Below are 24,053 nucleotides of genomic sequence, written 5' to 3'. Positions count from 1 at the left end.
GAACAAGGTAGTGACAGAGAACAAGAAATTTAAAATAAATGATACTTTACAGTTGTGTCGCTCAGCTCTGGAAAGTGTTCTCCAAAGTGTGTGGCGGAATTCAGTGAGTCTTTTATACAAACTTGAGAGCAGTTATGCACAAATAGGCTAATGTCTTGGCACAGCAACAGAACCGTTACTGTGTCAAGTGCACGACTGCAATTGCAACAGCGAGGCCTCGGCCAGTAGCGAAATCGATTAAGGCATGTTTCATTTCAGTCATCATTCTTTACTGCAAAATTTATTCGAGCTAATCGACGTTTCCATTTGCTGTTGAAATGTGCTATACAAATGTTCATTTATTGTGAGCTGCTTGCATATGGAGCATTTACAGGGTGTTTCAAAAATGACCGGTATATTTGAAACGGCAATAAAAACTAAATGCTTGGGACAACAGTACATTTTCAGGCAGACAAACTTTCGAAATTACAGTAGTTACAATTTTCAACAACAGATGGCGCTGCGGTCTGGGAAACTCTATAGTACGATATTTTCCACATATCCACCATGCGTAGCAATGATATGGCGTAGTCTCTGAATGAAATTACCCGAAACCTTTGACAACGTGTCTGGCGGAATGGCTTCACATGCAGATGAGATGTACTGCTTCAGCTGTTCAATTGTTTCTGGATTCTGGCGGTACACCTGGTCTTTCAAGTGTCCCCACAGAAAGAAGTCACAGGGGTTCATGTCTGGCGAATAGGGAGGCCAATCCACGCCGCCTCCTGTATGTTTCGGATAGCCCAAAGCAATCACACGATCATCGAAATATTCATTCAGGAAATTAAAGACGTCGGCCGTGTGATGTGGCCGGGCATCATCTTGCATAAACCACGAGGTGTTCGCAGTGTCGTCTAAGGCAGTTTGTACCGCCACAAATTCACGAAGAATGTCCAGATAGCGTGATGCAGTAATCGTTTCGGATCTGAAAAATGGGCCAATGATTCCTTTGGAAGAAATGGCGGCCCAGACCAGTACTTTTTGAGGATGCAGGGACGATGGGACTGCAACATGGGGCTTTTCGGTTCCCCATATGCGCCAGTTCTGTTTATTGACGAAGCCGTCCAGGTAAAAATAAGCTTCGTCAGTAAACCAAATGCTGCCCACGTGCATATCGCCGTCATCAATCCTGTGCACTATATCGTTAGCGAATGTCTCTCGTGCAGCAATGGTAGCGGTGCTGAGGGGTTGCCGCATTTGAATTTTGTATGGATAGAGCTGTAAACTCTGGCGCATGAGACGATTCGTGGACGTTGGCGTCATTTGGACCGCAGCTACAACACGGCGAAAGGAAACCCGAGGCCGCTGTTGGATCACCTGCTGCACTAGCTGCGCGTTGCCCTCTGTGGTTGCCGTACGCGGTCGCCCTACCTTTCCAGCACGTTCATCCATCACGTTCCCAGTCCGTTGAAATTTTTCAAACAGATCCTTTATTGTATCGCTTTTCGGTCCTTTGGTTACATTAAACCTCCGTTGAAAACTTCGTCTTGTTGCAACAACAGTGTGTTCTAGGCGGTGGAATTCCAACACCAGAAAAATCCTCTGTTCTAAGGAATAAACCATGTTGTCTACAGCACACTTGCACGTTGTGAACAGCACACGCTTACAGCAGAAAGACGACGTACAGAATGGCGCACCCACAGACTGCGTTGTCTTCTATATCTTTCACATCTCTTGCAGCGCCATCTGTTGTTGAAAATTGTAACTACTGTGATTTCGAAAGTTTGTCCGCCTGAAAATGTACTGTTGTCCCAAGCATATTGCAACAAACGGTGTATTTCTATCGCTGCTCGTTTAGTTTTTATTGCCGTTTCAAATATACCGGTCATTTTTGAAACACCCTGTATTTGCAAATGGCCATATTATTTTCGTCTACTCGCAATGAAACCTGAACGCGCCAATGCTGTACTGTACTGGAATGTGACTACGAAGTTGCCATTCTTCGCTGATGAACAGGCGCTTATGGCGCATTACAACAGTGGTGGCGCACTGGTGTGACAACTACGCTCCAACACAGCCATGCGTATATTACAGCTACCAACACAATCGCTTAACAAACTCCTAACTAACAAACACGAGGAGCATTCATTAGTAAAGACATACGATGTAACCAACAAAAGTTTAGTGCCTTCTCCGTCGCAATAACTACACAAGTAAGCTCAATCGCAGCGTCTTGCGTTTGACATTACAGAGATGAAACGAGTAATCAGAAAATAACGGAAATCCTCCTGTAAATAGAACAAGGTTGTGTCTTTAAACTGTGCAAAGGGAATTTTTCTCCTGACACGGTTTTATTTTTACGCGTACTTAAAGTAAAGCCGAAAAAACTAGGAAAAGCACGGGTCCTCTTAAATATTACCGTGTATGTCGCCCCATTTCAACTACGATGTAATATTCATACACTAAATAAAAGTAGACATTTCCACGATTCTGGTAAGTTGTAACATATCGCTGTTCGTAATGCAATGCGACCAGAATATGAACTCAAAGTCAGCGGTCAAATGGCTCTGAGCACTATGGGACTTAACATCTGAGGTCATCAGTCCCCTGGAACTTAGAACTACTTAAACCTGACTAACCTAAGGACATCACACACATCCATGCCCGAGGCAGGATTCGAACCTGCGACCGTAGCAATCGCGCGGTTCCGGACTGAAGCGTCTAGAACCGCTCGGCCACCGCGGCCGGCGTCAGCGGTCAATCATTATGAAATGGATTAATAGTAATAAAGCAGTAGCAGAAATGAGATTAGTGATAAACAAGGGAAGCGAAACGTTTGAGATGGTAACATGCTCCGAATTGTCTTCAACAGAATGGGTCTAGGTTAGGAACTGGATTCCTCGTGGAGAGGGGATGGATTGTCACGTTCCCGACCCTAACCTCACCTGCAAGTCACACATGAAAGATAAATCAATAGTACAGCAGAAAACAAGAATATGACGGCAAACATCTGGGGTCTCTTATAAAGGAAGATCATGAACTCCCTATGGACGCGTTTAGAAGGCTGGAACTGACAAAAATAGCAAGACAGTGAAGGACTTTGCGATGTCGCTGTTCGGGACAGCTCTTCTGTCTACCTAATTTACCCTGAAAGGAACACACATCAAGGATTCACAGACTGATTAATTTGGGTCTGGGAAATGATGATGAGGAACCTCAGGCTGCAGAAGGAGAAAATGTGCATGCTGAACTGCCACCAGTACGTTGAAGGTGACAGTGGAGGTGCTAAATGTGTGCTACTGCTAAAGACTGCATATCATTCCTCATTCTTTGAGTGCTGTAATTTATGACTGCAATTATCTGCCACCTTATTTATGTCATTTCATTGTAAGCTAGCCATTTTTATTACTGTTTTTGTGGAATAATAAAAAAATTAAAAAAGATGTGATGTTGTAAAAGGAAGTTGAAAATTACATTTGCTATTAAGAGAAGATAAGGCATGAATTGGCGACGAAAGGAACATGTGGAAAACACTGACAAGAACGAAGGACAGTAATATTGGGCTTGTGTTAAGAGATTAAGATATCAGGGAATAATTTCCACGGTACTTAACAGAACTGCAGGAAGTGGCGTGGGGGGGGGGGGGGGGAAATTTTGGCTACGGTAAGCCGCCTGCTTCGGGGTGCAGCGGTGGCGTAGAATCTGGCGCGTCGCATGGGACACTGGCATATTCGCCCTGTGAATCAACATGTGGCCGTTCCTTCAGCAGGGTCCGAACAGACAGATGTGGGCGGGAGTTTGCTAGTTATCGGGAGGAGGAAGAGGTCATTGTTTAACGTCCCGTCGCCAACGAGGTCATTAGAGACTGAGCACAAGCTCGGATCAGGGAAGGAAGGCGACCGTGTCCTTTCCAAGGAATCATCCCGGCATTTGCCTAAAGCGATTCAGGGATATCATGGAAAACCTAAAGCAGAATGGCCGGACGCGGGATTGAACCGTTGTGCTCCTATATGCAAGTCCAGCGTGCTATCCACTGCGTCACCTCGCTTGCTGCTAATTATCGCGACCTCCAATCCTCTCACAATCTTACCGTTACTGGAATGGGAAGACACTAAAGATGTAGCGAAATGTAAAGCAATCACTGCCATGTTTATAATGCTATATTGGTAATTATGAGTGTGGAGATGGAAGGTAAAGAATACGTCAGATTCGCTGATGGTAACATAAATCGAAAACAGCGTTTAGAAATTGAGGAAAGTCTTTTATTTGTGGTGTGTTTCTTTGGCGTACAAGAGTGTAAGCACAGTGCTGTTGGAACGGCTACCCCCTATGCACAATGGTGACATGTGCGAAGCGTACATTCGGCAGATCGAAGTCGCCGTCATGGTCGATAGGTCTGTCGAGAGGGAAACCCACAGGTCGTCCATCTCTGGGCGGGAAAGAGACTGCAGTTATGGTCGTATTCCTGCTGCTGTTGGTAGTAGCAACAGAGGTCGTGTTGGGAGCAGAGCTGATGACGACCAACAGGGACAAAGGCAGTCCAGCCGGTGCGCGGCGACCGCGCGGCAGAGCCAGGCGCTCCACGCCGCCTAGCGGCCGAGCCAGGTCGTCCACGTACACCCGCCAGCCGCTAGACAGCGCCGTCCTCGCCCGGCGACGTAGTGCCGACAGCGCCAGCGGTGGCCGGCCGTAGAAGCGCAGGTCCTTGTAAGTGCGGCGCAGTGTCGTCACACCGGGAGACACTGCACAGACGCATACACCAGTTTATTAATATAGCAAAGAAAGTTCGTAAATGAATCTGCCAACTCTGTGAATTTTTACGCGTACAGCCATCTCCATCACTTAATATCTTTTCATCTATTATAATGCTTCGGCTACTGCCATCAACAGATCAAGATTTAGAACTCACAAACAAGGTTCAGTGTCACAAGTTTTTTTTTCTTAACATATATATAAAACTGAAACTGAATTTGGTTTTATTTGTTCTTAGTTTTGATCTCATAATGCAGTACTCAAAACATTGTAATAAATGAATATATGTTTATCGATGTAGACCCCTTTATTACCAAAACGAGCTATAGTTCCTTTGACCCCATTTTAGTTCAAATTACACTGTACGTCATAAGCTTTTCTCGTTTGCTGCAAATGTTTTTACTGTTACGGAAAGAAGAAATAAGGACCACAACAACAAGACGGAAATTACACTCTTTTTCTGTTCTAGTCACAGTCTTATTTCGCTAAACACCAGCAAGGCATTTTACATAAAGCGCATTACCAAGGGTGGCGGTACTTTATAACAACCGCAAAAAATTTTAAACAAACCAAAATTTCTTTAATTGTTGTGGAAAGAATTTACTTTTTAAAGAGGTACCGACGTGTAAGTAGGATCCAGAGGTTTCAATAACGTGTACTACCGGCTTTATGACCATCACAAGAAATTGAAAAATGCAAATTTCGTTCATTTCAGTTGACTTTTACTTTCAACATACTTTTTAAAGAAATATTGATGTGAAAGTAAGGACCTCAACTTCGAAATATCGATACGACATTCATTGGAGAAGTGACGTCTACTACTGAGACAAACTTTCGGGTTAAGTTTAACCGAAAAATTTAAAAAAAAAATATGGAATCCGGTTTCTGAAAGAATTTGTATGGAGTGTAGCCATGTATGGAAGTGAAACGTGGACGATAAATAGTTTAGACAAGAAAAGAACAGAAGCTTTCGAAATGTGGTGCTACAGAAGAATGCTGAAGATTAGATGGGTAGATCACATAACTAATGAGGAGGTATTGAATAGAATTGGGGAGAAGAGGAGGTTGCGGCACAACTTGACTAGAAGAAGGGATCGGTTGGTAGGACATGTTCAGAGACATCGAGGGATCACCAATTTAGTATTGGAGGGCAGCGTAAAAATCGTAGAGGGAGACAAGAGATGAATACACTAAGCAGATTCAGAAGGATGTAGGCTGCAGTAGGTACTGGGAGATGAAGAAGCTTGTACAGGACAGAGTAGCATGGAGAGCTGCATCAAACCAGTCTCAGGACTGAAGTCCACAACAACAACAACATGAAATCCGGTAGAAGAAATCATTAAAAGTAATAAATATTTGTTTCAGGATTTCAAAATATAAAGTAGTCATTGACTAGGCTACAATATTCCGAAAGGTGGACGTAAAACTACCACCCTCACCCTTTGTATTGGGTTAATCGTGTGACTAGAAACGTATATGCAACACGCTACCGTCTGCATCTGTCGGTATGCTATGATTTCTTTATTTTTTGTAGTACTCTCTCCTCTGAAATGCAATATTTGTGCTTGGTATTCCAGTTAGGTCGCCTCTGAATTGATTATACATACTATAAGTTACACAGTAAGCATGACGGCGTGCTGCCAAATCGTGTCTTGCCAAACTGCTAAGGGAAATAATAAAAACTGGCCGAAGTAGTATATCTGTGAAATTTTGCGAGGCTGTTGCAGACCTTAGCCAGTTCTACTGTAATATGGACATATTTGAGATTAAAGACAAGTTCCAACTGGTGTGACAAGAGCATCGTGTTTGCAGCAGAAAAAGAGTCACTTCGAATAAGAATGAGAAAAATGTGAAACAGGACATTCGCTTATCGTACCTTAGCTGCTAAACGTGCGTCACTGGCTGTTACCACATTATTAACTGGAAGGCGTCCTCATGAATCTTTACTTATCACCTCGAAAATAATAGTTACATAATTAATTTTTATTTATTTTTAAGTGCATGTTTGCATTGGAATATTCGCGCCATCGCCATTTTTTGATAACACTTGGTTTCAGAATCATGAAAGAAGGTCGTATACGTGGAATAGACCTGAAGAAACCAGAAGGTTTCAGACAAGATTACCTGACGGCAAAACAGAGATTTTGAAAAAAATGTTTTGAACAGCAAAACATTTGCAGGAGCAAATGTCGACTCTGACCGTTATGAACTACAGATCTACACTGAAGAAATTTCAGGAAGGTAGGAAATTGAGGATATGCTACCTGGATAAATTAAAAGAATTGTTGAGAGCTTCAAAGACAGAATTGAGTAACAATTGACTGAAACAGAAGAATGGAATACAATATAAGACAAATGGATAGCTTTAAGGGATGAAATAGCGAAGGCAGTAGATGATCAAATAGGAACAAAGACAAGGGCCAGTAGGAATCCCTAGATAACTCAAGAGATAATGAAATTATTGACAAAGGGAGAAAACACAAAATTGCAGGAAGTAAAGTAGTGAAGAGGGAATACAAACCTCTAAAAAATGAGATTGACTGGACGTGTAAAACGCAAATCAGAAATGGCTACAGGACAAATGCAAAGCTGCATAAGCCTACATGACTATGGGAAAAGACAGATGCCACCATCATGGATATTAAAGAAACTACGGTAGGAAAGAGATGCGGCTCTGTGAATACTAGGATTTCAGATGAGAAGACAGTACTAAGCAAAGGAGGTAAGGCTGGAAAGTGGAAGGAATTTACAGAAAGACTATAGAAAGTAAAGTAATCTGAAACAATGTAATGGAAACGGAAGAGGAGATAGATGAAGACGAGATACGTCATGATGCTGCCAGAAGAATATGACAGAGCTCTGAAAGACCTAAGTTGAAAGAACGCCCTGTAGAAGACGACATTCTCTCAGAATTATTAAGACCTTTGGAAGAACTAACTATGACAAAACTACTCCATCTGGTACGCAAGATATGTGAGACATACAAAATTCCCTCAGACTTCAAGAAGAACGTAATGACTTCAACCCAAGGAAGGCAAGTACTGGCAGGCATAAATGTAAGTGAAGCATCAGTTTATAAGTCATTGCTCATAATACTAACAAAAAATATTTGCAGGAGAATGAAAAGACTGGGTGATGCCAAGATCAGAGAAAGCCATTTGGATTTCGGAGAAATATTGGAAAATGCGAGACAATATGGACCCTAAGACTACTGTAGAAGATACACTGAAAAAAGCAAACCTGCGTTTATAGCATTTTGTTTGACAATACTGACGGGAATAAACTCTTTCAAAATTCTGGGATAACAATTTAAAACACAGGAAACAAAAGCTGCCTGCAAGTTTGCAACTTGCACAGTAACAATACTGCAGTTATTAGAGTCGAAGAATATGAAAGGGAGGTAGTAGGTGAGCAGAGACTACGAGTTGTAACGTTTCTTTCAAGTAATTCAATCCGTAAACTGTATAAGAAATAAAGTAAACCAAGGAGAAATTTTGAAATGGAATTGAAATTCCAGAAAAAGAATTAAAAACTGAGAAATTTGGAAATGGAATTGAAATTCCAGAAAAAGAATTAAAAACTATCATGTTTGCTCATGACAGTATAATTCTATCAGAGATGGCAAAGGGCTTAAATCAGTTGAAATGAATGGATAATGTCTTGAGAAGATGTTGTAATATGAACATAAAGAAAATTAAAAGAAGTGTAATAGAATGCTGTCGAATTAAATCAGGTAATGATGAGGAAATAAGATTAGTAAATGAGACATTAACAGTATTAGATGAGATGCGCTATTTGGGTAACAAAATAACTGACAGCAGCCCAAGTAGTGAGGATATAAAATAGAGCCTAGCAATAGCATGAAAAGCATTCTTAAAAGACAGAAATTTCTTAACATTTAACAAGAATTTAAGTCTTTTCTGATAGTATTTGTGTGGCATGTGAACTGTGGAAGATAGATATTACAGACAAGAAAGTAGTATTTTTTCCAACGTGATACCACAGAATAATGCTGAAGATTAAATGAGTAGATCAGGTAACAGTGGTACTGTTCTGGGGACTCTGGAACACCTTATTTACAACGGACATTCTGCGGAACTTTGTTTGCATCATGCGAGTGAGGTCATAGACCTAGTGACACCACCAATGTCATCATAACACTTATCAATGATGTCATCATCCTCATCAGCGATGTCGACACTCCTTTCACCTCCTATCCCTCCCTACCTCCAGCAAATTACAGCGAAGTATGAAAAGATGAAAGAGCCACACAAAAATCCATGATGAGGCGCATAGTCCAGTTGTGCTAATAGGAAAGTAAAAATGCTCAGCTCATCCTCCTCACCCCTATTTACCTCCAGCCATTAAGAGTGTATATGAAAAATCTAAGCTGCAGACATTGTTCAGTTTTACTTTAAGGCCCATTCATCTTCTCTTTCAAGCCAATCCCAGTAAAGTATTAAAAATGGAACAGCTAATCAGAAACCAAAGATGGAATAGCTCAATTGTCTTTATACCATAATCCCCTCCTCTCTCCAATCGGTCAAAGTATTGTATTAAAGTGATATGTTAAAATGGTGCCAGAAATTAAGTAAAACAATTACATAACCCACAGTTTAGAGTCAAAGATATGCGTTATTTCTGTGAAAGGCACACACTACTGAAGTAATATTAAAGTGATCCCAAGGTGAAAGTAATGCATTATTCACACACAAAACATACCTCTGGCGTAATATTAAAATGACTTGATGTCAAAGGTGTGCGTTATACAGGGTGTTCGGAAACTCCCGTTACAGACTTACAGGACTTGTAGAGGGGAATGAGTACATTTTATTTTGAATAGAAAACCGTGTCCATAAATGTACCATTTCCGTTCTAAGACGGTTTCAGCACAGATGTGTAATACGGCCACGTCTGCTGAGGGAAACAGAAAAATCTGAGTTGCTTGTTCTGGCATGCAACAGGGTACACTGGATGACGTGTACTACTTCTTGTAGGGTCGTATGCCAAATTTAATTTACGAGACTGGTGTAGAGACAGAGGCAGGTGTGCTGGTACGACTACTGGACGCTGCACTGAAGACTGAAGAGACACCAGGTGGGGTGGAGAGTGTGTATCAGAACGTTCTTCGCAGGTACAATGTCTGTAACGACGTTGGTGGTCGCCACATCGAGCCGCTGTCGTAATGCATCAGTACTGTTCTGTACGAATAGTATGGAGAGTTCGTTTTATTTTTAAATAATGTAAACACACAGTGTTGAAGTGCTAATACGAAAGAATATGCTTCAGTGATAAATTCATGTTTCGTTATGTTTTCTTCCGAATTGTTACCTAATTATTGTATTGTGTCACACCTAATTCAGTTCCTCAAGCAGAAGTGGATGAGAAGGGAAACGGTACATTTCCGGACATGGTTTGTAACGGGAATTTCCGAACTCCCTATATACATAAAATAGAACGCATCACACACACACACACACACACACACACACACACACACGTATTTAATACGTCAAATTCTGTAATCTATTTCATTCAGACTAATCATTTCCCTATGTCTTTCTCTCTCTCTCTCTCTCTGTCTCTCTCTCTCTCTCTCTCTCTCTCTCTCTCTCTCTCTGTCTCTCTCGGCACATTTGTCTTATCATTATAATATGTTACTGGGGGTACGAAATGAAAAGTAAACAATATATTAAAAAAATATTACAAAATAATTTTCAGAGAGAACTTTCACAATTTATACTGTCACACGTAGTGTAAATGAAATAATTTAATATATGTTCTGCATCATATTCCAGAACTTACCTATTCCCTACCTATTCCAAACAGCAGTAGCTGAAATACATCTGGTGTTAGAATACTAGTGTAGATCCAGTAATACCTAACGCCTAATGCATAACTCCTGAAGCTGTGAGGGATGGTGTAAATTGAGACGTTTGCTTGTAATCAGTTGGACAGATGGGTAGTCTCAAGAGACAGGTGTTGCAATCTCGAGGAAATATCGGCAGGAAACTCGCATTGGCGCAATAAAGACAAGCTGGAGCTCCTGTCTCTGTAATGGAAAATGTGTTAAAAAACATTTCTCAACCGAGAGATTTGGATGGCTGTTCTGAAAGAAAATAAACCAAGATGAAGCCAATGAAAACAATGTATTTTATTAAGGCAGAAGGCAGAGATATTGGAGAAGAAGAAGAAGAAGAAGAAGAAGAAGAAGAAGAAGATGATGATGTAGAAAATCATGTGGAAGATGGTGATAGACATGAAGAAGAGACAGAGGGTCAACTGGCAGCTTTTCTTTTTTTTTCTTTTTGTTTAACTAGCAGACAAAACCCGTGAAACAGTATATGGCATTAGATTTGGACCAACATCAAGGGTGAGGATGACTCGTGATTCACCGGTAGATGTCGATGGTGAGTGTGGAGTGTGGATAACTGGTGATCCACCAGTAGATGTTGATGGTGATGATTTAATAATTCATAATGTAAGGCATCTGGAGACGACAGAATTATATCATCTATTCTTTAAAATTAAACCTCCATAAAAGAGTTACACAACATGAGATCTTCAAATTTATGGTAAAATTCTCAAGGCTACAAATGTTCATTAGCAAAGCTGTCCCTGTTAAGGTTACAATAGATAAAATTGGTGTATCGTTATTAAGAGGCGATGATAAAGATATTAGCATGGGAGAGACCGCAATTTCAAACCCTAATCGAGCTGTGCCTAATGATAGATACAAATTATCTCACCAGATTTTGACAGAGAAGAAGAAGAAGAAGATCCAATCCAACAACCATACACTTCAAATACCTATCAGACTATCTCAGAGAATGGGACAGCTATTCAGAAAAGAGACAGACGAAACTGAAGATGTTAAAAATGATGTATTTATGAAAGCAGAAGGCGGAGGAGGAGAAGAATAAGGAGAAGAGAATGATTATGATGAGGAAGATGATGGTTAAATAGAAGAGAAAGAAGAGGATGATATCCACGATTGGCAGGTGCTCTCGAATAAATAGTCAGCAGATACCGAGCCAAATAAATTGGTGGAGTGATTAGAATTCTTGCTAACTCGAAAAGCAGCAGACAATAATTCACGGGATATGAAATAATATCTACTGAAGAAGAACTTCGCAAAGCAGCTATCATCGTCTGAGGCTGCGGAAAATAAAATGGAGGATTGGGATTTTGCATATGAGAACATTACACTGGTTGGGGGATGTCCCCAGAATTGTTGGTTCAGAAACAGTCCACGTAATTATTGATTTGAATTTTACAGCATGCTTTAGGATTATGGGCATCTGCAGAAGAATTGGAAATAATGGAGCCAGCACTACTCCGAGTGCTTGGAGCGAGGAAGACAAAGCTCATCCACGGTGACAGTCTGCGAAATATAACGCCGTTGCCTTATCTCTCGCCAGGCCGTGGCGAGTGTTGAGACGGTTTGTACCACCGTGGCTTGGAAGACATGCACTGCTGCGTTGAATTGACACATGTGTGTGTTAAAAGATTTTTTGCCACATTTTTAAACGTAAAATTGCAGAGCAGAGTTGCGTGTTCTGCTTAGTCTGTTTTCATCCAAAAGATTCAATACACGCACGTCCGCAAAGAGATAATGTATCTGGGAGTATCTCGTGGTGAGAAAGATTCTCTTCCTTCGTATATATGTGTTGTTAACAACAAGATATGAAAAAAACTTGCGGACTAATGCTTATTAACGACATCTTCTGCTGACCCAGCAGCAACGTGAGGGCATAAAAACAGGAAGATTTATAAAAAAGCTTTCAGTCAATGCTGAACCATCAGAGAGACAACAAACTGTTGTCATTATCACGGTCGCTGTCTTCGGAAAGAAATGCAAGAATTACATGTACTGCTACTAATAAGAACTACATATATAAACTGCTTATCAGTTACTTGCTCTAGTACGTTGGAACATGGATTCCACGCTACAGCAGTTGAAGAATCACAGCAACGCTGGGAGCGCATTATGCACTGTAAGACTGTCAATATCGGAGAAGGAGCGGTGCCGCCCGATATTTGGCACAAAATGCGTCGCTTCCAATTTCGTAAACATGGTGGTGGTTCGTCTGAAGGACTGCAAGATATATCTACCGTCAAGATTCTCGACACCAGTCCCATGTAATCGACATCTGCGGTGATGGTAACGTGTGCTTAATACGTCACGGGAGAGCGAATAACACGGACACAGCCAACTTTGGAAATATTGATACGTAATTGTTTGAGTGTATAAAAATGACAGTTTCTGTTGACAAAGTAACACGCGGTGTTAGAATAAGAGATATTAATGTTGTATCTCTAACAAAAGATTGTTGTGACTTCTTGCTTTATTCGCAAGAGTTTCTCATGTATAAAGTCATTTGTGATCTAAAAGCATTTATAGAAAATAATGAGAGAATAATATACTTGCTTCAGACAGAGTGCTTTTCCGATTCTGAATATTATGATGTTTTTGAAGGGAACAATTGGTATGAATGTATTTATTACACAGAATTGTTTCCGTTCCAGTATATGAAGCTGGTCGATTGCTGCATTAACGATATATAGTTCATACTGTACATATTGTACACTATTTGCTTGCAAAATGCTATTCAGTGCTGCTTAGATTTCATTAAGGCTGATAAATCATTGAAAACTTGGTTGCCTAATGGAGTTTTCTCAAATAGCGACTTAAATTGCTTTGCTGAGACTGGTTGGAGACAAGAAGGGGGGAGATGAGGAAAGGAGAGGGGAGGGGTGTGGCTTGCTACTGATAAGGATGATATCATTGATAATGTTGATGAAGATACTGATGATGTCATTAGGTCAATGACCTCGCTCATGTGACATAAACAAGGTGCGCCAGAATGCCAAATGTAAACAAAGTATTTCAAAGTACACATAGCCATACTAGTGATAGCTAATGAATAGATACGAACTAGACTAAACGAAAGGAAGCATTTCATAGGACACATGCGGTGGTATCAAGGAATCGTGAGTTTGGTTATGAAAGGAAATTGTGTGTATGGGAAGGGGGAGGAGGGGGAGGGGGGCGAGTCGGGGCCCAGGATCTAAAAACTTCAGAGGGAGAACTAGACTTGACTGCAGTAATCGGGTTCAAGTGGTTGTAAGTTGTGGTAGTTATGCAACAATGAAGAGACTTGTTCAGGATGAGATAGCAAGGAGAGATGTATCAAACCAGTCTTAGAACTGAAGACCGCCACGTCGACATTTTTTGGAGATGGTAAAACTAACCATTATACATGTTCCAGTATCTTAGGCTATAATGAAGATTCTTTACCCGAATCCACGCCAGTTGCCACTGTGATATTTTAAATTTTCTCTACAAACAGAGCACTTCCCCCCAATAGTAGCCACTACACATGTGGCACAGCGCTTTTTTTTTAGCTCCGATATTGAGCTGGTTGGTATACAGAACTACGAATGTTACGTCTTAGAATATTGCAGATCATTTATATGGGAGTTAGGTCTGAACAACACATCTGCAATTTGAGGGCTACAAATTCATTAATTCCAAAATTTTCACAGTACAGTCTGCAGAAAGCACTTTACTTAGTATCCAAAATTCGACTTCTCTACATGTCGCAGAATATGTTTACGATTACCAGCTTTACAGATTGTACACTCACGAACATCTTCAATCTTGGAGAGGGAGCGCTCGTGTCTCCAGGGCGAGGGGGATACTTTGACGTGTCACGTGAGAGGGATGTCGCCACATCATATGCCGTTTCCCGGAGGCATTATCCTTATACTCACCCGTATACATAGAAAGTTATACCTGTCGTGGTCTTCCGTGTACCGGACGTACACTCCTGGAAATGGAAAAAAGAACACATTGACACCGGTGTGTCAGACCCACCATACTTGCTCCGGACACTGCGAGAGGGCTGTACAAGCAATGATCACACGCACGGCACAGCGGACACACCAGGAACCGCGGTGTTGGCCGTCGAATGGCGCTAGCTGCGCAGCATTTGTGCACCGCCGCCGTCAGTGTCAGCCAGTTTGCCGTGGCATACGGAGCTCCATCGCAGTCTTTAACACTGGTAGCATGCCGCGACAGCGTGGACGTGAACCGTAAGTGCAGTTGACGGACTTTGAGCGAGGGCGTATAGTGGGCATGCGGGAGGCCGGGTGGACGTACCGCCGAATTGCTCAACACGTGGGGCGTGAGGTCTCCACAGTACATCGATGTTGTCGCCAGTGGTCGGCGGAAGGTGCACGTGCCCGTCGACCTGGGACCGGACCGCAGCGACGCACGGATGCACGCCAAGACCGTAGGATCCTACGCAGTGCCGTAGGGGACCGCACCGCCACTTCCCAGCAAATTAGGGACACTGTTGCTCCTGGGGTATCGGCGAGGACCATTCGCAACCGTCTCCATGAAGCTGGGCAACGGTCCCGCACACCGTTAGGCCGTCTTCCGCTCACGCCCCAACATCGTGCAGCCCGCCTCCAGTGGTGTCGCGACAGGCGTGAATGGAGGGACGAATGGAGACGTGTCGTCTTCAGCGATGAGAGTCGCTTCTGCCTTGGTGCCAATGATGGTCGTATGCGTGTTTGGCGCCGTGCAGGTGAGCGCCACAATCAGGACTGCATACGACCGAGGCACACAGGGCCAACACCCGGCATCATGGTGTGGGGAGCGATCTCCTACACTGGCCGTACACCACTGGTGATCGTCGAGGGGACACTGAATAGTGCACGGTACATCCAAACCGTCATCGAACCCATCGTTCTACCATTCCTAGACCGGCAAGGGAACTTGCTGTTCCAACAGAACAATGCACGTCCGCATGTATCCCGTGCCACCCAACGTGCTCTAGAAGGTGTAAGTCAACTACCCTGGCCAGCAAGATCTCCGGATCTGTCCCCCATTGAGCATGTTTGGGACTGGATGAAGCGTCGTCTCACGCGGTCTGCACATCCAGCACGAACGCTGGTCCAACTGAGGCGCCAGGTGGAAATGGCATGGCAAGCCGTTCCACAGGACTACATCCAGCATCTCTACGATCGTCTCCATGGGAGAATAGCAGCCTGCATTGCTGCGAAAGGTGGATATACACTGTACTAGTGCCGACATTGTGCATGCTCTGTTGCCTGTGTCTATGTGCCTGTGGTTCTGTCAGTGTGATCATGTGATGTATCTGACCCCAGGAATGTGTCAATAAAGTTTCCCCTTCCTGGGACAATGAATTCACGGTGTTCTTATTTCAATTTCCAGGAGTGTATGTTGATGCGCCTTACTGTTAGGTACGTAGGAGGTAGGTGGTTCATACCTCACTATCAGAGGTCAGACTACGGTGAGGAGTGATTCCTTCTAATTAGACAAGGCTGCTAGCGGAAAGTCTGGAGGTAGAAGGAGGTCCGCTTGCCCGGAATTCTGGAATCAGTTTAGCTGGTGTTAATTATGTAAGCGTTACAGTACATAATGTTCAATGAGGAGAAAATCGCACAGAGCTAGGGAATGAATAAAAATATAAGAAAAGTGTTTTGCATCAAGGCGGACTCACAATTCTCATATTGTTGTTTCTGAGGAGGCGTCCAGCTTTGCCATCTGCTCTAAGCTTCGGAGACAAACGTGTTGAGTTGCAGTTTGTTCTGGCTACCATACAAAATAATACAGGATCACTGCTTACAACATAAAATTCGACAGCATATAGCATAGAAACTCAGCAAGTACCCATCTGTACATGGTCCTTAATTTGCTTCAATCTAAAGATAAGAAACGACCAAAACGAATTGAAAAATGATTTAGATAAGATATCTGTATGGTGCGAAAAGTGGCAACTGACCCTGAATAAAGAAAAGTGTGAAGTTATCCACATGACTACTAAGAGATACGCTAAATTTCGATTACGTGATAAGTCACACAAATATGAAGGCTGTAAATTCAGCTAAATACTTAGGGATTACAGTTACAAATAACCTAAATTGGAACGATCACATAGATATTGTTGTGGGTAGAGTAAACCGAAGACTGTGATTCATTGGCAGAACACTTAGAAGGTGCAACAGGTCTACTAAACAGACAGCTTACACCACGCTTGTCGCCCTATTATGGCGTATTGCTGTGCGGTATGGGATACGTATCAGGCGGGACTGACGGATGACATCGAAAAAGTACAAAGAAGGGCAGCTCGTTTTGTATTATCGCGGAATAGGGGAAATGTGCCACAGACATGATACGTGAATTGGAGTGGCAATCATTAAAACAAAGGCGTTTTTCGTTGCGACGGGATCTTCTCATGAAATTTCTATCACCAGTTTTCTCCTCCGATTGCGAAAACGTTCTATTGGCACACACCTGCATAGGGAGAAATGATCATCACGATAAAATTGAGAAATCAGAGCTCACACAGAAAAATTTAAGTGCTCGTTATTCTCGCGTGCCGCTCGGGTGTGGAACGGTAAAGAGACAGCTTGAAGGTGGTTCATCGAACCCTTTGCCAGGCACTTTATTGTGAATAACAGAGTAATCACGTACTTCTGGATGTAGAATCTTCGCCCGGCTGTAACTCAGCTCAGTCCGACATCGTACTATCGACTGCTGATAATTCCAATTATAGTAATCAATACTGAGACCATTCCGTCTCTTTTATTTCTGAGTAGGCCATTTTGAAACTCTCGGATGGCGTAGAACCTTCCCGCTTTAAGTGTGATGTGAACATTCTGATGATTTGTTGATGTGCTGCCGCCGTTCACATCACAGCAGGAAAGGAAGTTAACCATAGTACCTTCTACTCGTATGATACGTATGACGGTGATTACCCGGTATCCACATGCTCGCCTGGTATTATAGAGGCTCCTGAATATAGTGTAATGTAGTACCAAAATTGATTGCAAGCTGCTGCCTCACGACCTGTCGTAAGATGGATGCGTGAACGTGGGAAATTCCTTGCTGATTTATCTTGTAAGAAATTCTCTGTCATCTATGGCGAGTAACTAAGTATCTCTTATCTAGATGCACTGCCCGTTACATGTTTGCGATTCAACAACTTCTTCAGTGCTGTGAATAGACGCTACTGGCATCGCATAAAAATGAACTGCGTAAATTCATATGCGTTAATATTCCGCTTGACACATATGAATATATGCGTATATACGTATATACGATACGAATTTACATTTACGAGTGCACCATACCTATATACGACATGAATTAACTTATTCACTAGACATGTACTGGCCGCCGGCGTGGCAATCGTGATATGGATAGTCAAAAAGCGCTATACGGACGCATTTGGTCGTCTAGGCATTGCGCCTCTCACATGCCACCATTCCAGTGCTGAATCATGAAAACAAAGGGCACAGAGACTAGTATGAACGCCACCACTATTAGAATTCCTGCTCGCAGTATGGAAAAAAGTAGCCAGAAATGATGAGTTGCGCAGTCCGGAACCTCGCTGCTGCTACGGTCGCAGGTTCGAATCCTGCCTCGGGCATGGGTGAGTGTGATGTCCTTAAGTTAGTTAGGTTTAAGTAGTTCTAAGATCTAGGGGACTGATGACCTCAGATGTTAAGTCACGTAGTGCTTAGAAACGTTTGAACCATTTTGATGAGTTGTGTTGTACTCTAGTACAAAATGATGGAGAATTATGGATACGTCGAAGACCACGTGGAGTGACGCATCCGATTTGTCAATAGGGTACCGTTCACTTTTGTGTGGAGCTCGGTGGTGGTGATGGGGAGAGGGGGGGGTGGAGGGAGGGCGAGGACGAGTTTTTTGAAATGTGGCAACCTATACCTCTGTTTTACTCCATAAACTATTCTTTTTAATTGAGCCCCACAGATCACCTTATCTGAAATCATGTTCTGATTGTATTATTTGAAATCATGGTTCAAAATGGTTCAAATGGCTCTGAGCACTATGGGACTCAACTGCTGAGGTCATTAGTCCCCTAGAACTTAGAACTAGTTACACCTAACTAACCTAAGTACATCACAAACATCCATGCCCGAGGCAGGATTCGAACCTGCGACCGTAGCGGTCTTGCGGTTCCAGACTGCAGCGCCTTTAACCGCACGGCCACTTCGGCCGGCTTTGAAATCATGTTCTGATGGTCTTTTGGTCTTTTCACTTTGGCACAAGTAACGAGAAAAGAAGGAAATAAGGATTGCCAACTATACAAAATCCGTAGACAAGGATCCTTGCTGTGAGAAATGGTACAGATTTTGCCGATATCAAGCAGACAAAGCTGTCCACTGTCTCCGACCCTTTTTAATGTTTACATTGACGATATCGTTCGTAAATAGTTTATTTTTTTAATACAGATGTGGTAATTTTAATTTTATGACGATGCTAATCGCTTATTATCAAATTGTAATAAAAGAATCTGAAGAAAAGATTCCAATTTCTCTATACAAATTGAGTCAAACTGCCGCTAAATACAGAATGAGAATTGCATTTGAAGGATTGAGACCCATAAGAACGAAAATTATTGTTGTTGTTGTTGTTGTGCTCTTTAGTCCTGAGACTGGTTTGATGCAGCTCTCCATGCTGCTCTATCCTGTGCAAGCTTCTTCATCTCCCAGTACTTACTGCAACCTACATCCTTCTGAATCTGCTTAGTGTATTCATCTCAATTTTACCCAAGAGGACGCCATCACCATTTAACCATAAAGTAAAGCTGCATGCCCTCGGGAAAAATTACCACTGTAGTTTCCCCTTGCTTTCAGCCGTTCGCAGTACCAGCACAGCAAGGCCACAGGTGGACAAATAATTTAACAAGTACGAGATTTTAAATACTCACAACATACAGAAAGGAACATTAATTAAACTCTACAATGCAACAGCGTTTCCTTTGCTAGTGTATGGTAGCGAATGTAGGACAAATCGAAACATCAGAGACGAAGTTGCTCCGCTTTGTAGTGCAATATTCGTTGTTGCACCATAAAAGACAAACCATTATTAGATTAGAACTAATATTGAACCTATTACAAATAAAATTGGAAAATACCGACTGAACTGAAAAGACTGCGTGCAACGTATGTTTAATGATAGAATAACTATAGCGGCAATACACAGTACGAGTAAACCAACCGCCAAGATGTTTTTTTTTTTCTTTATTGTCATTTCGACACCTTTACATGAAACGTAGGGCGGCAGCGGCCTATCTATGCCGCTCTTCGGCCACAGATAACACAGGCAGCATATAAAGAGACACAAAAAAACAAAACAAACAAGGTGGATAAAAACGGTAGACAGACATATTAATTTTACATGTAACCGTTCACAAGTGCACTGTCCAAATAAAAAACGTTCATGACTGTACACAAATGGAGGAGGCAGAAATTACACATGTGAACGATGGAACACGAACGGAGAGACACTTAAGCACTAATACAAAGACACACACAAGCACTGGCGACGATCTCTGGCGCATGAAGGTTCACTGTTCACGCACAAAGGCGGGAAGCTGGGGACCTGCCAAAGGGAAGAGGTGCGGATAGGAGGGAGAGGGGGGGGTGTTGATGCCATTGGCAGAGGAGAAGGGAGGGGGAGGGGAGAAGGTAGGGGGGTGGTGGAAGCCCAGGGGATGGGGAGGGAGGGGGGACGGGAAGGAGGGGAGAGGTGAGATAGGGCGCCCTGGGGGAAAAACACATGGGAGGATCAAAGTTGGTAGGAGGGGTAGATGGAGGGGATGAGAGCATCATCGGGGAGGGGGAGTTGGCGAATCGCCAAGAGGAATGTTGGACGTCTCTTAAAGAGATGCCGTGAACAATTCTGAGGCGGAACAGGACCAGGGCGTAATCCTTGAAAAGGGTGATGATGAAGATGATATGACCAATTTTTACACCACCAGAAGTCGATATTGCATTGTCGTGTGTCGTATATCAGTAGACGTACAGCTCAAATCGATATAAACCACCTACCCTTGATTACGAAGTACGTCAAATAGACATCATCCAAAACATGGCCACTCCACACAGCCAGACCGAATGCCGCCTGATGGAGTTGCGGCCGCGTGACGCAATAAGTTAAGTATGAAAGCGGATCAGACACAAATGAGGAATTATTCTAGCAACGATGCGAATTGCAGATGGCAGAATATACTTACACACACCGGACTCGCATTCGCGTCTGGCCATCCTGATTTAGGTTTACCGTGATTTCCCTAAATCGCTTCAGGCAAATGCCTGGGTGGTTCCTTTGAAAGGGCACGGCCGACTTCCCTCCCTCGTCCTTCTCTAATCCGATGAGACCGGTGACCTCGCTGTCTGGTCTCCTTCCCCAAAAAACAACAACAACACTTACAAAGGGCAAACTGTTACGGCGCGGCGCCTGTGAAAGGGCATCTCGGGAACGGCGGATCTGGTCAATTGTTCTCGTGCTACTGTCGTGAGCATCTTTGGGAAGCGGTCGAAGGACGGTGAAACCATGAGTAGACGACAAGATGTTGGCCGTTCACACTTCATCACAGATCGTTTAGACGGAGGTTTGTCCGCTCAGTAAAGCAGTGTTGCATGCCAACCTTGTACAAGGCAGCAAATGGTTAAAATTTTCAATGTCAAAGAGAAACTATCTAGCTTACGCTATGGCGGTGTCGACACGAGACGGGCACGAAGCATAGCAGTTCACCATCGAGAGTGGGTCGGAGGAAAACACAACGCCGACGCTTCTGGATAGCCAAAAATGTAGTGGGGCAGAGCAGCTTGGCAGGATCAAGTCACCTTGATTACATGATGAAAGAAAGACTACTGATAATGCAACAACCCATACCAAGAGTTTTTATGAACGAGTCCTATACTATAACAAACCCATTAAATCTACATCTACATCTACGTGATTACTCTGCTATTCACAATAAAGTGCCTGGCAGAGGGTTCAATGAACCACCTTCAAGCTGTCTCTCTACCGTTCCACTCTCCAACGGCACGCGAGAAAAAGGAGCACTTTAATTTTTCTGTGTGAGCCCTGATTCCTCTTATTTTATCGTGATGATCATTTCTCCCTACGTAGGTGGGTGGCAACAGAATGTTTTCGCAATCGGAAGAGAAAACTGGTGACTGAACTTTCATGAGAAGTCCGGTCGCAACGAAAAACGCCTTTATTTTAATGATTGCCACTCCAATTCACGTATCATGTCTGTGGCACATTTCCCCAATTTCGCGATAAGACAAAACGAGCTGCCCTTCTTTGTACTTTTTCGATGTCATCCGTCAGTCCCGCCTGATATGGATACCATACCGTACAGCAATACGCCGTAATAGGGCGGACAAGCGTGGTGTAAGCTGTCTGTTTAGTAGACCTGTTGCACCTTCTAAGTGTTCTGCCAATGAATCGCAGTCTTTGCTTTGCCCTACCCACGATATTATCTATGTGATAGTTCCAATTTAGGTCATTTGTAATTGTAATTCCTAAGTATTTAGCTGAATTTACAGACTTCAGATTTGTGTGACTTATCGCGAATAGACATTTAGCGGATTTCTTTTAGTACTCATGTGGATAACTTCACACTTTTCTTTATTCAGGGTCAATCGCCACTTTTCGCACCAAACAGATATCTTATCTAAGTCATTTTGCAAGTCATTTTGATCATCTGATGACTTTACAAGACGGTAAATGACAGCATCATCTGCAAACTATCTAAGACGGCTACTCAGACTGTCTCCTATGTCGTTGATATTGATCAGGAGCAATAGAGGGCCTATAACACTTCCTTGGGGAACGCCGGATATTACTTCTGCTTTACTCGATGACTTTCCGTCTATTACTACGAACTGTGACCTTTTTGACAAAAAATCACGAATCCACTCGCACAACTGAGGCGATACTCCGTAGGCACGCAGTTTGGTTAGAAGACGCTTGTGAGGAACGGTGTCGAAAACCTTCTGGAACTCTAAAAATAAGGAATCAATTTGACATCCCCTGTCGATAGCACTTATTACTTCATGAGTATAAAGAGCTAGTTGTGTTCCACAAGAATGATATTTTCTGAATCCGTGCTGACTATGTGTCAATAAATCGTTTTCTTCGAGGTACTTCATAATATTTGAACGCTGTATATGTTCCAAAACCCTACTGCAAATCGACGTTAGTGATATAGGCCTGTAATTCAGCGGATTACTGCTACTTCCCTTTTCGGGTATTGGTGTGACTTGAGCAATTTTCCATTCTTTAGGTACGGGTCTTTCTGTGAGCTAAATATGGAGCTATTGTATCAGCATACTCTGAGAGGAATCTGGTATACAATCTGGACCGGAGGCCTTGCCTTTATTAAGTGATTTAAGCTGCTTTGTTACACCGAGGATATCTACTTCTATGTTACTCATCTTTGCAGTTGTTCTTGATTGGAATTCAAGAATATTTACTTCGTCTTCTTTGGTAAGCATGGCACAGTGAGAACCAGTGACGCCTTTGTAATAGCGAAACCTTCATTACTTGATTAAAGAAACGCTATTGCTAATGCAACAACTCGTACCAAGAGCTTTTGCGAACGAGTCCTATACCGTAACAAACTTGTTAAGTAAGCACGGCAGAATGAGAACCAGTGACACCTTCGTTATAGCGAGACTTAGACGTTCATGACAAATGATGTTGAGTAAACTTTAGCCACTACTTCGCTCCATAAGTAGCCCAGCATTTTATCTCATAAGGCAGTCGGTCATACGGTGTGCGAAGGGTTCGCACTTGATTCCCTGAATACGGTAGTGACGTCTGGTAAGTGTGTTGTATATTTCCTGCACGCTACTGAACAACGACAGCCGCTACTGGGAGAGATGGCTACCTCGCCGTAATCATCACCCGCAGAGTTAAGCACCACAGCCTGCCATTGTCGCAGATGACTGGAACCAGCCGTTTTCCCTATCGTCCCGTGTCAGGAAACCGGTATTCCTGATACTTTGGCAGACTGACCGAGGTTTACCCGAATGGCAGTCCAAGATCGTCGTACAACGCGGCTATACGTCAACCGACATTGCTGTTCAACAGATGAAGATGAACGGTGGTGAGCCCCTCCCAGATCAGAGTGCGTAAGTCCAACACACGCAATGCCTTCACTCACTGCCACGACATCGCGGTAATTCCAGCGCCGGAGCCACTGCTGGAGGCATCCGCCATAGCAACTGCCGGCCACGAACAGTGAGTGCGGCGTCAGCTACTTTGAGTGGGCTGAAGGTTCGAGCACTATGCGACTTAACTTCTGAGCCTAGAACTTAGAACTAATTAAACCTAACTAACCTAAGGACATCACACACATCCATGCCCGAGGCAGGATTCGAACCTGCGACGGTAGCGGTCGCTCGGCTCCAGACTGTAGCGCCTAGAACCGCACGGCCACTCCCGCCGGCCGGGCTGA

The 24,053-nt window shown here is 43.1% G+C and overlaps 1 protein-coding gene across 2 annotated transcripts in view; it reads right to left on the bottom strand.

Annotated features, from left to right (window-relative positions):
- Positions 1-4,219: 4,219 nt before the first annotated feature.
- LOC124595670 (allergen Cr-PI-like) overlaps positions 4,220-24,053 on the bottom strand; it is a 164,810-nt gene continuing 144,976 nt past the window's right edge. The window contains exon 10 of one of the 2 annotated variants that reach the window (XM_047134517.1): positions 4,220-4,721. In XM_047134517.1, coding sequence (XP_046990473.1) covers positions 4,300-4,721 — 422 coding nt within the window. In that variant the 3' untranslated portion in view covers positions 4,220-4,299. The remainder of the gene's footprint in view (positions 4,722-24,053) is intronic. The other variant, XM_047134520.1, reaches the window with a different exon arrangement.

Source organism: Schistocerca americana, chromosome 2 (assembly GCF_021461395.2).
Source record: "Schistocerca americana isolate TAMUIC-IGC-003095 chromosome 2, iqSchAmer2.1, whole genome shotgun sequence".
Taxonomy (NCBI): domain Eukaryota; kingdom Metazoa; phylum Arthropoda; class Insecta; order Orthoptera; family Acrididae; genus Schistocerca; species Schistocerca americana.
This window is presented reverse-complemented; position numbering and strand designations above follow the sequence as displayed.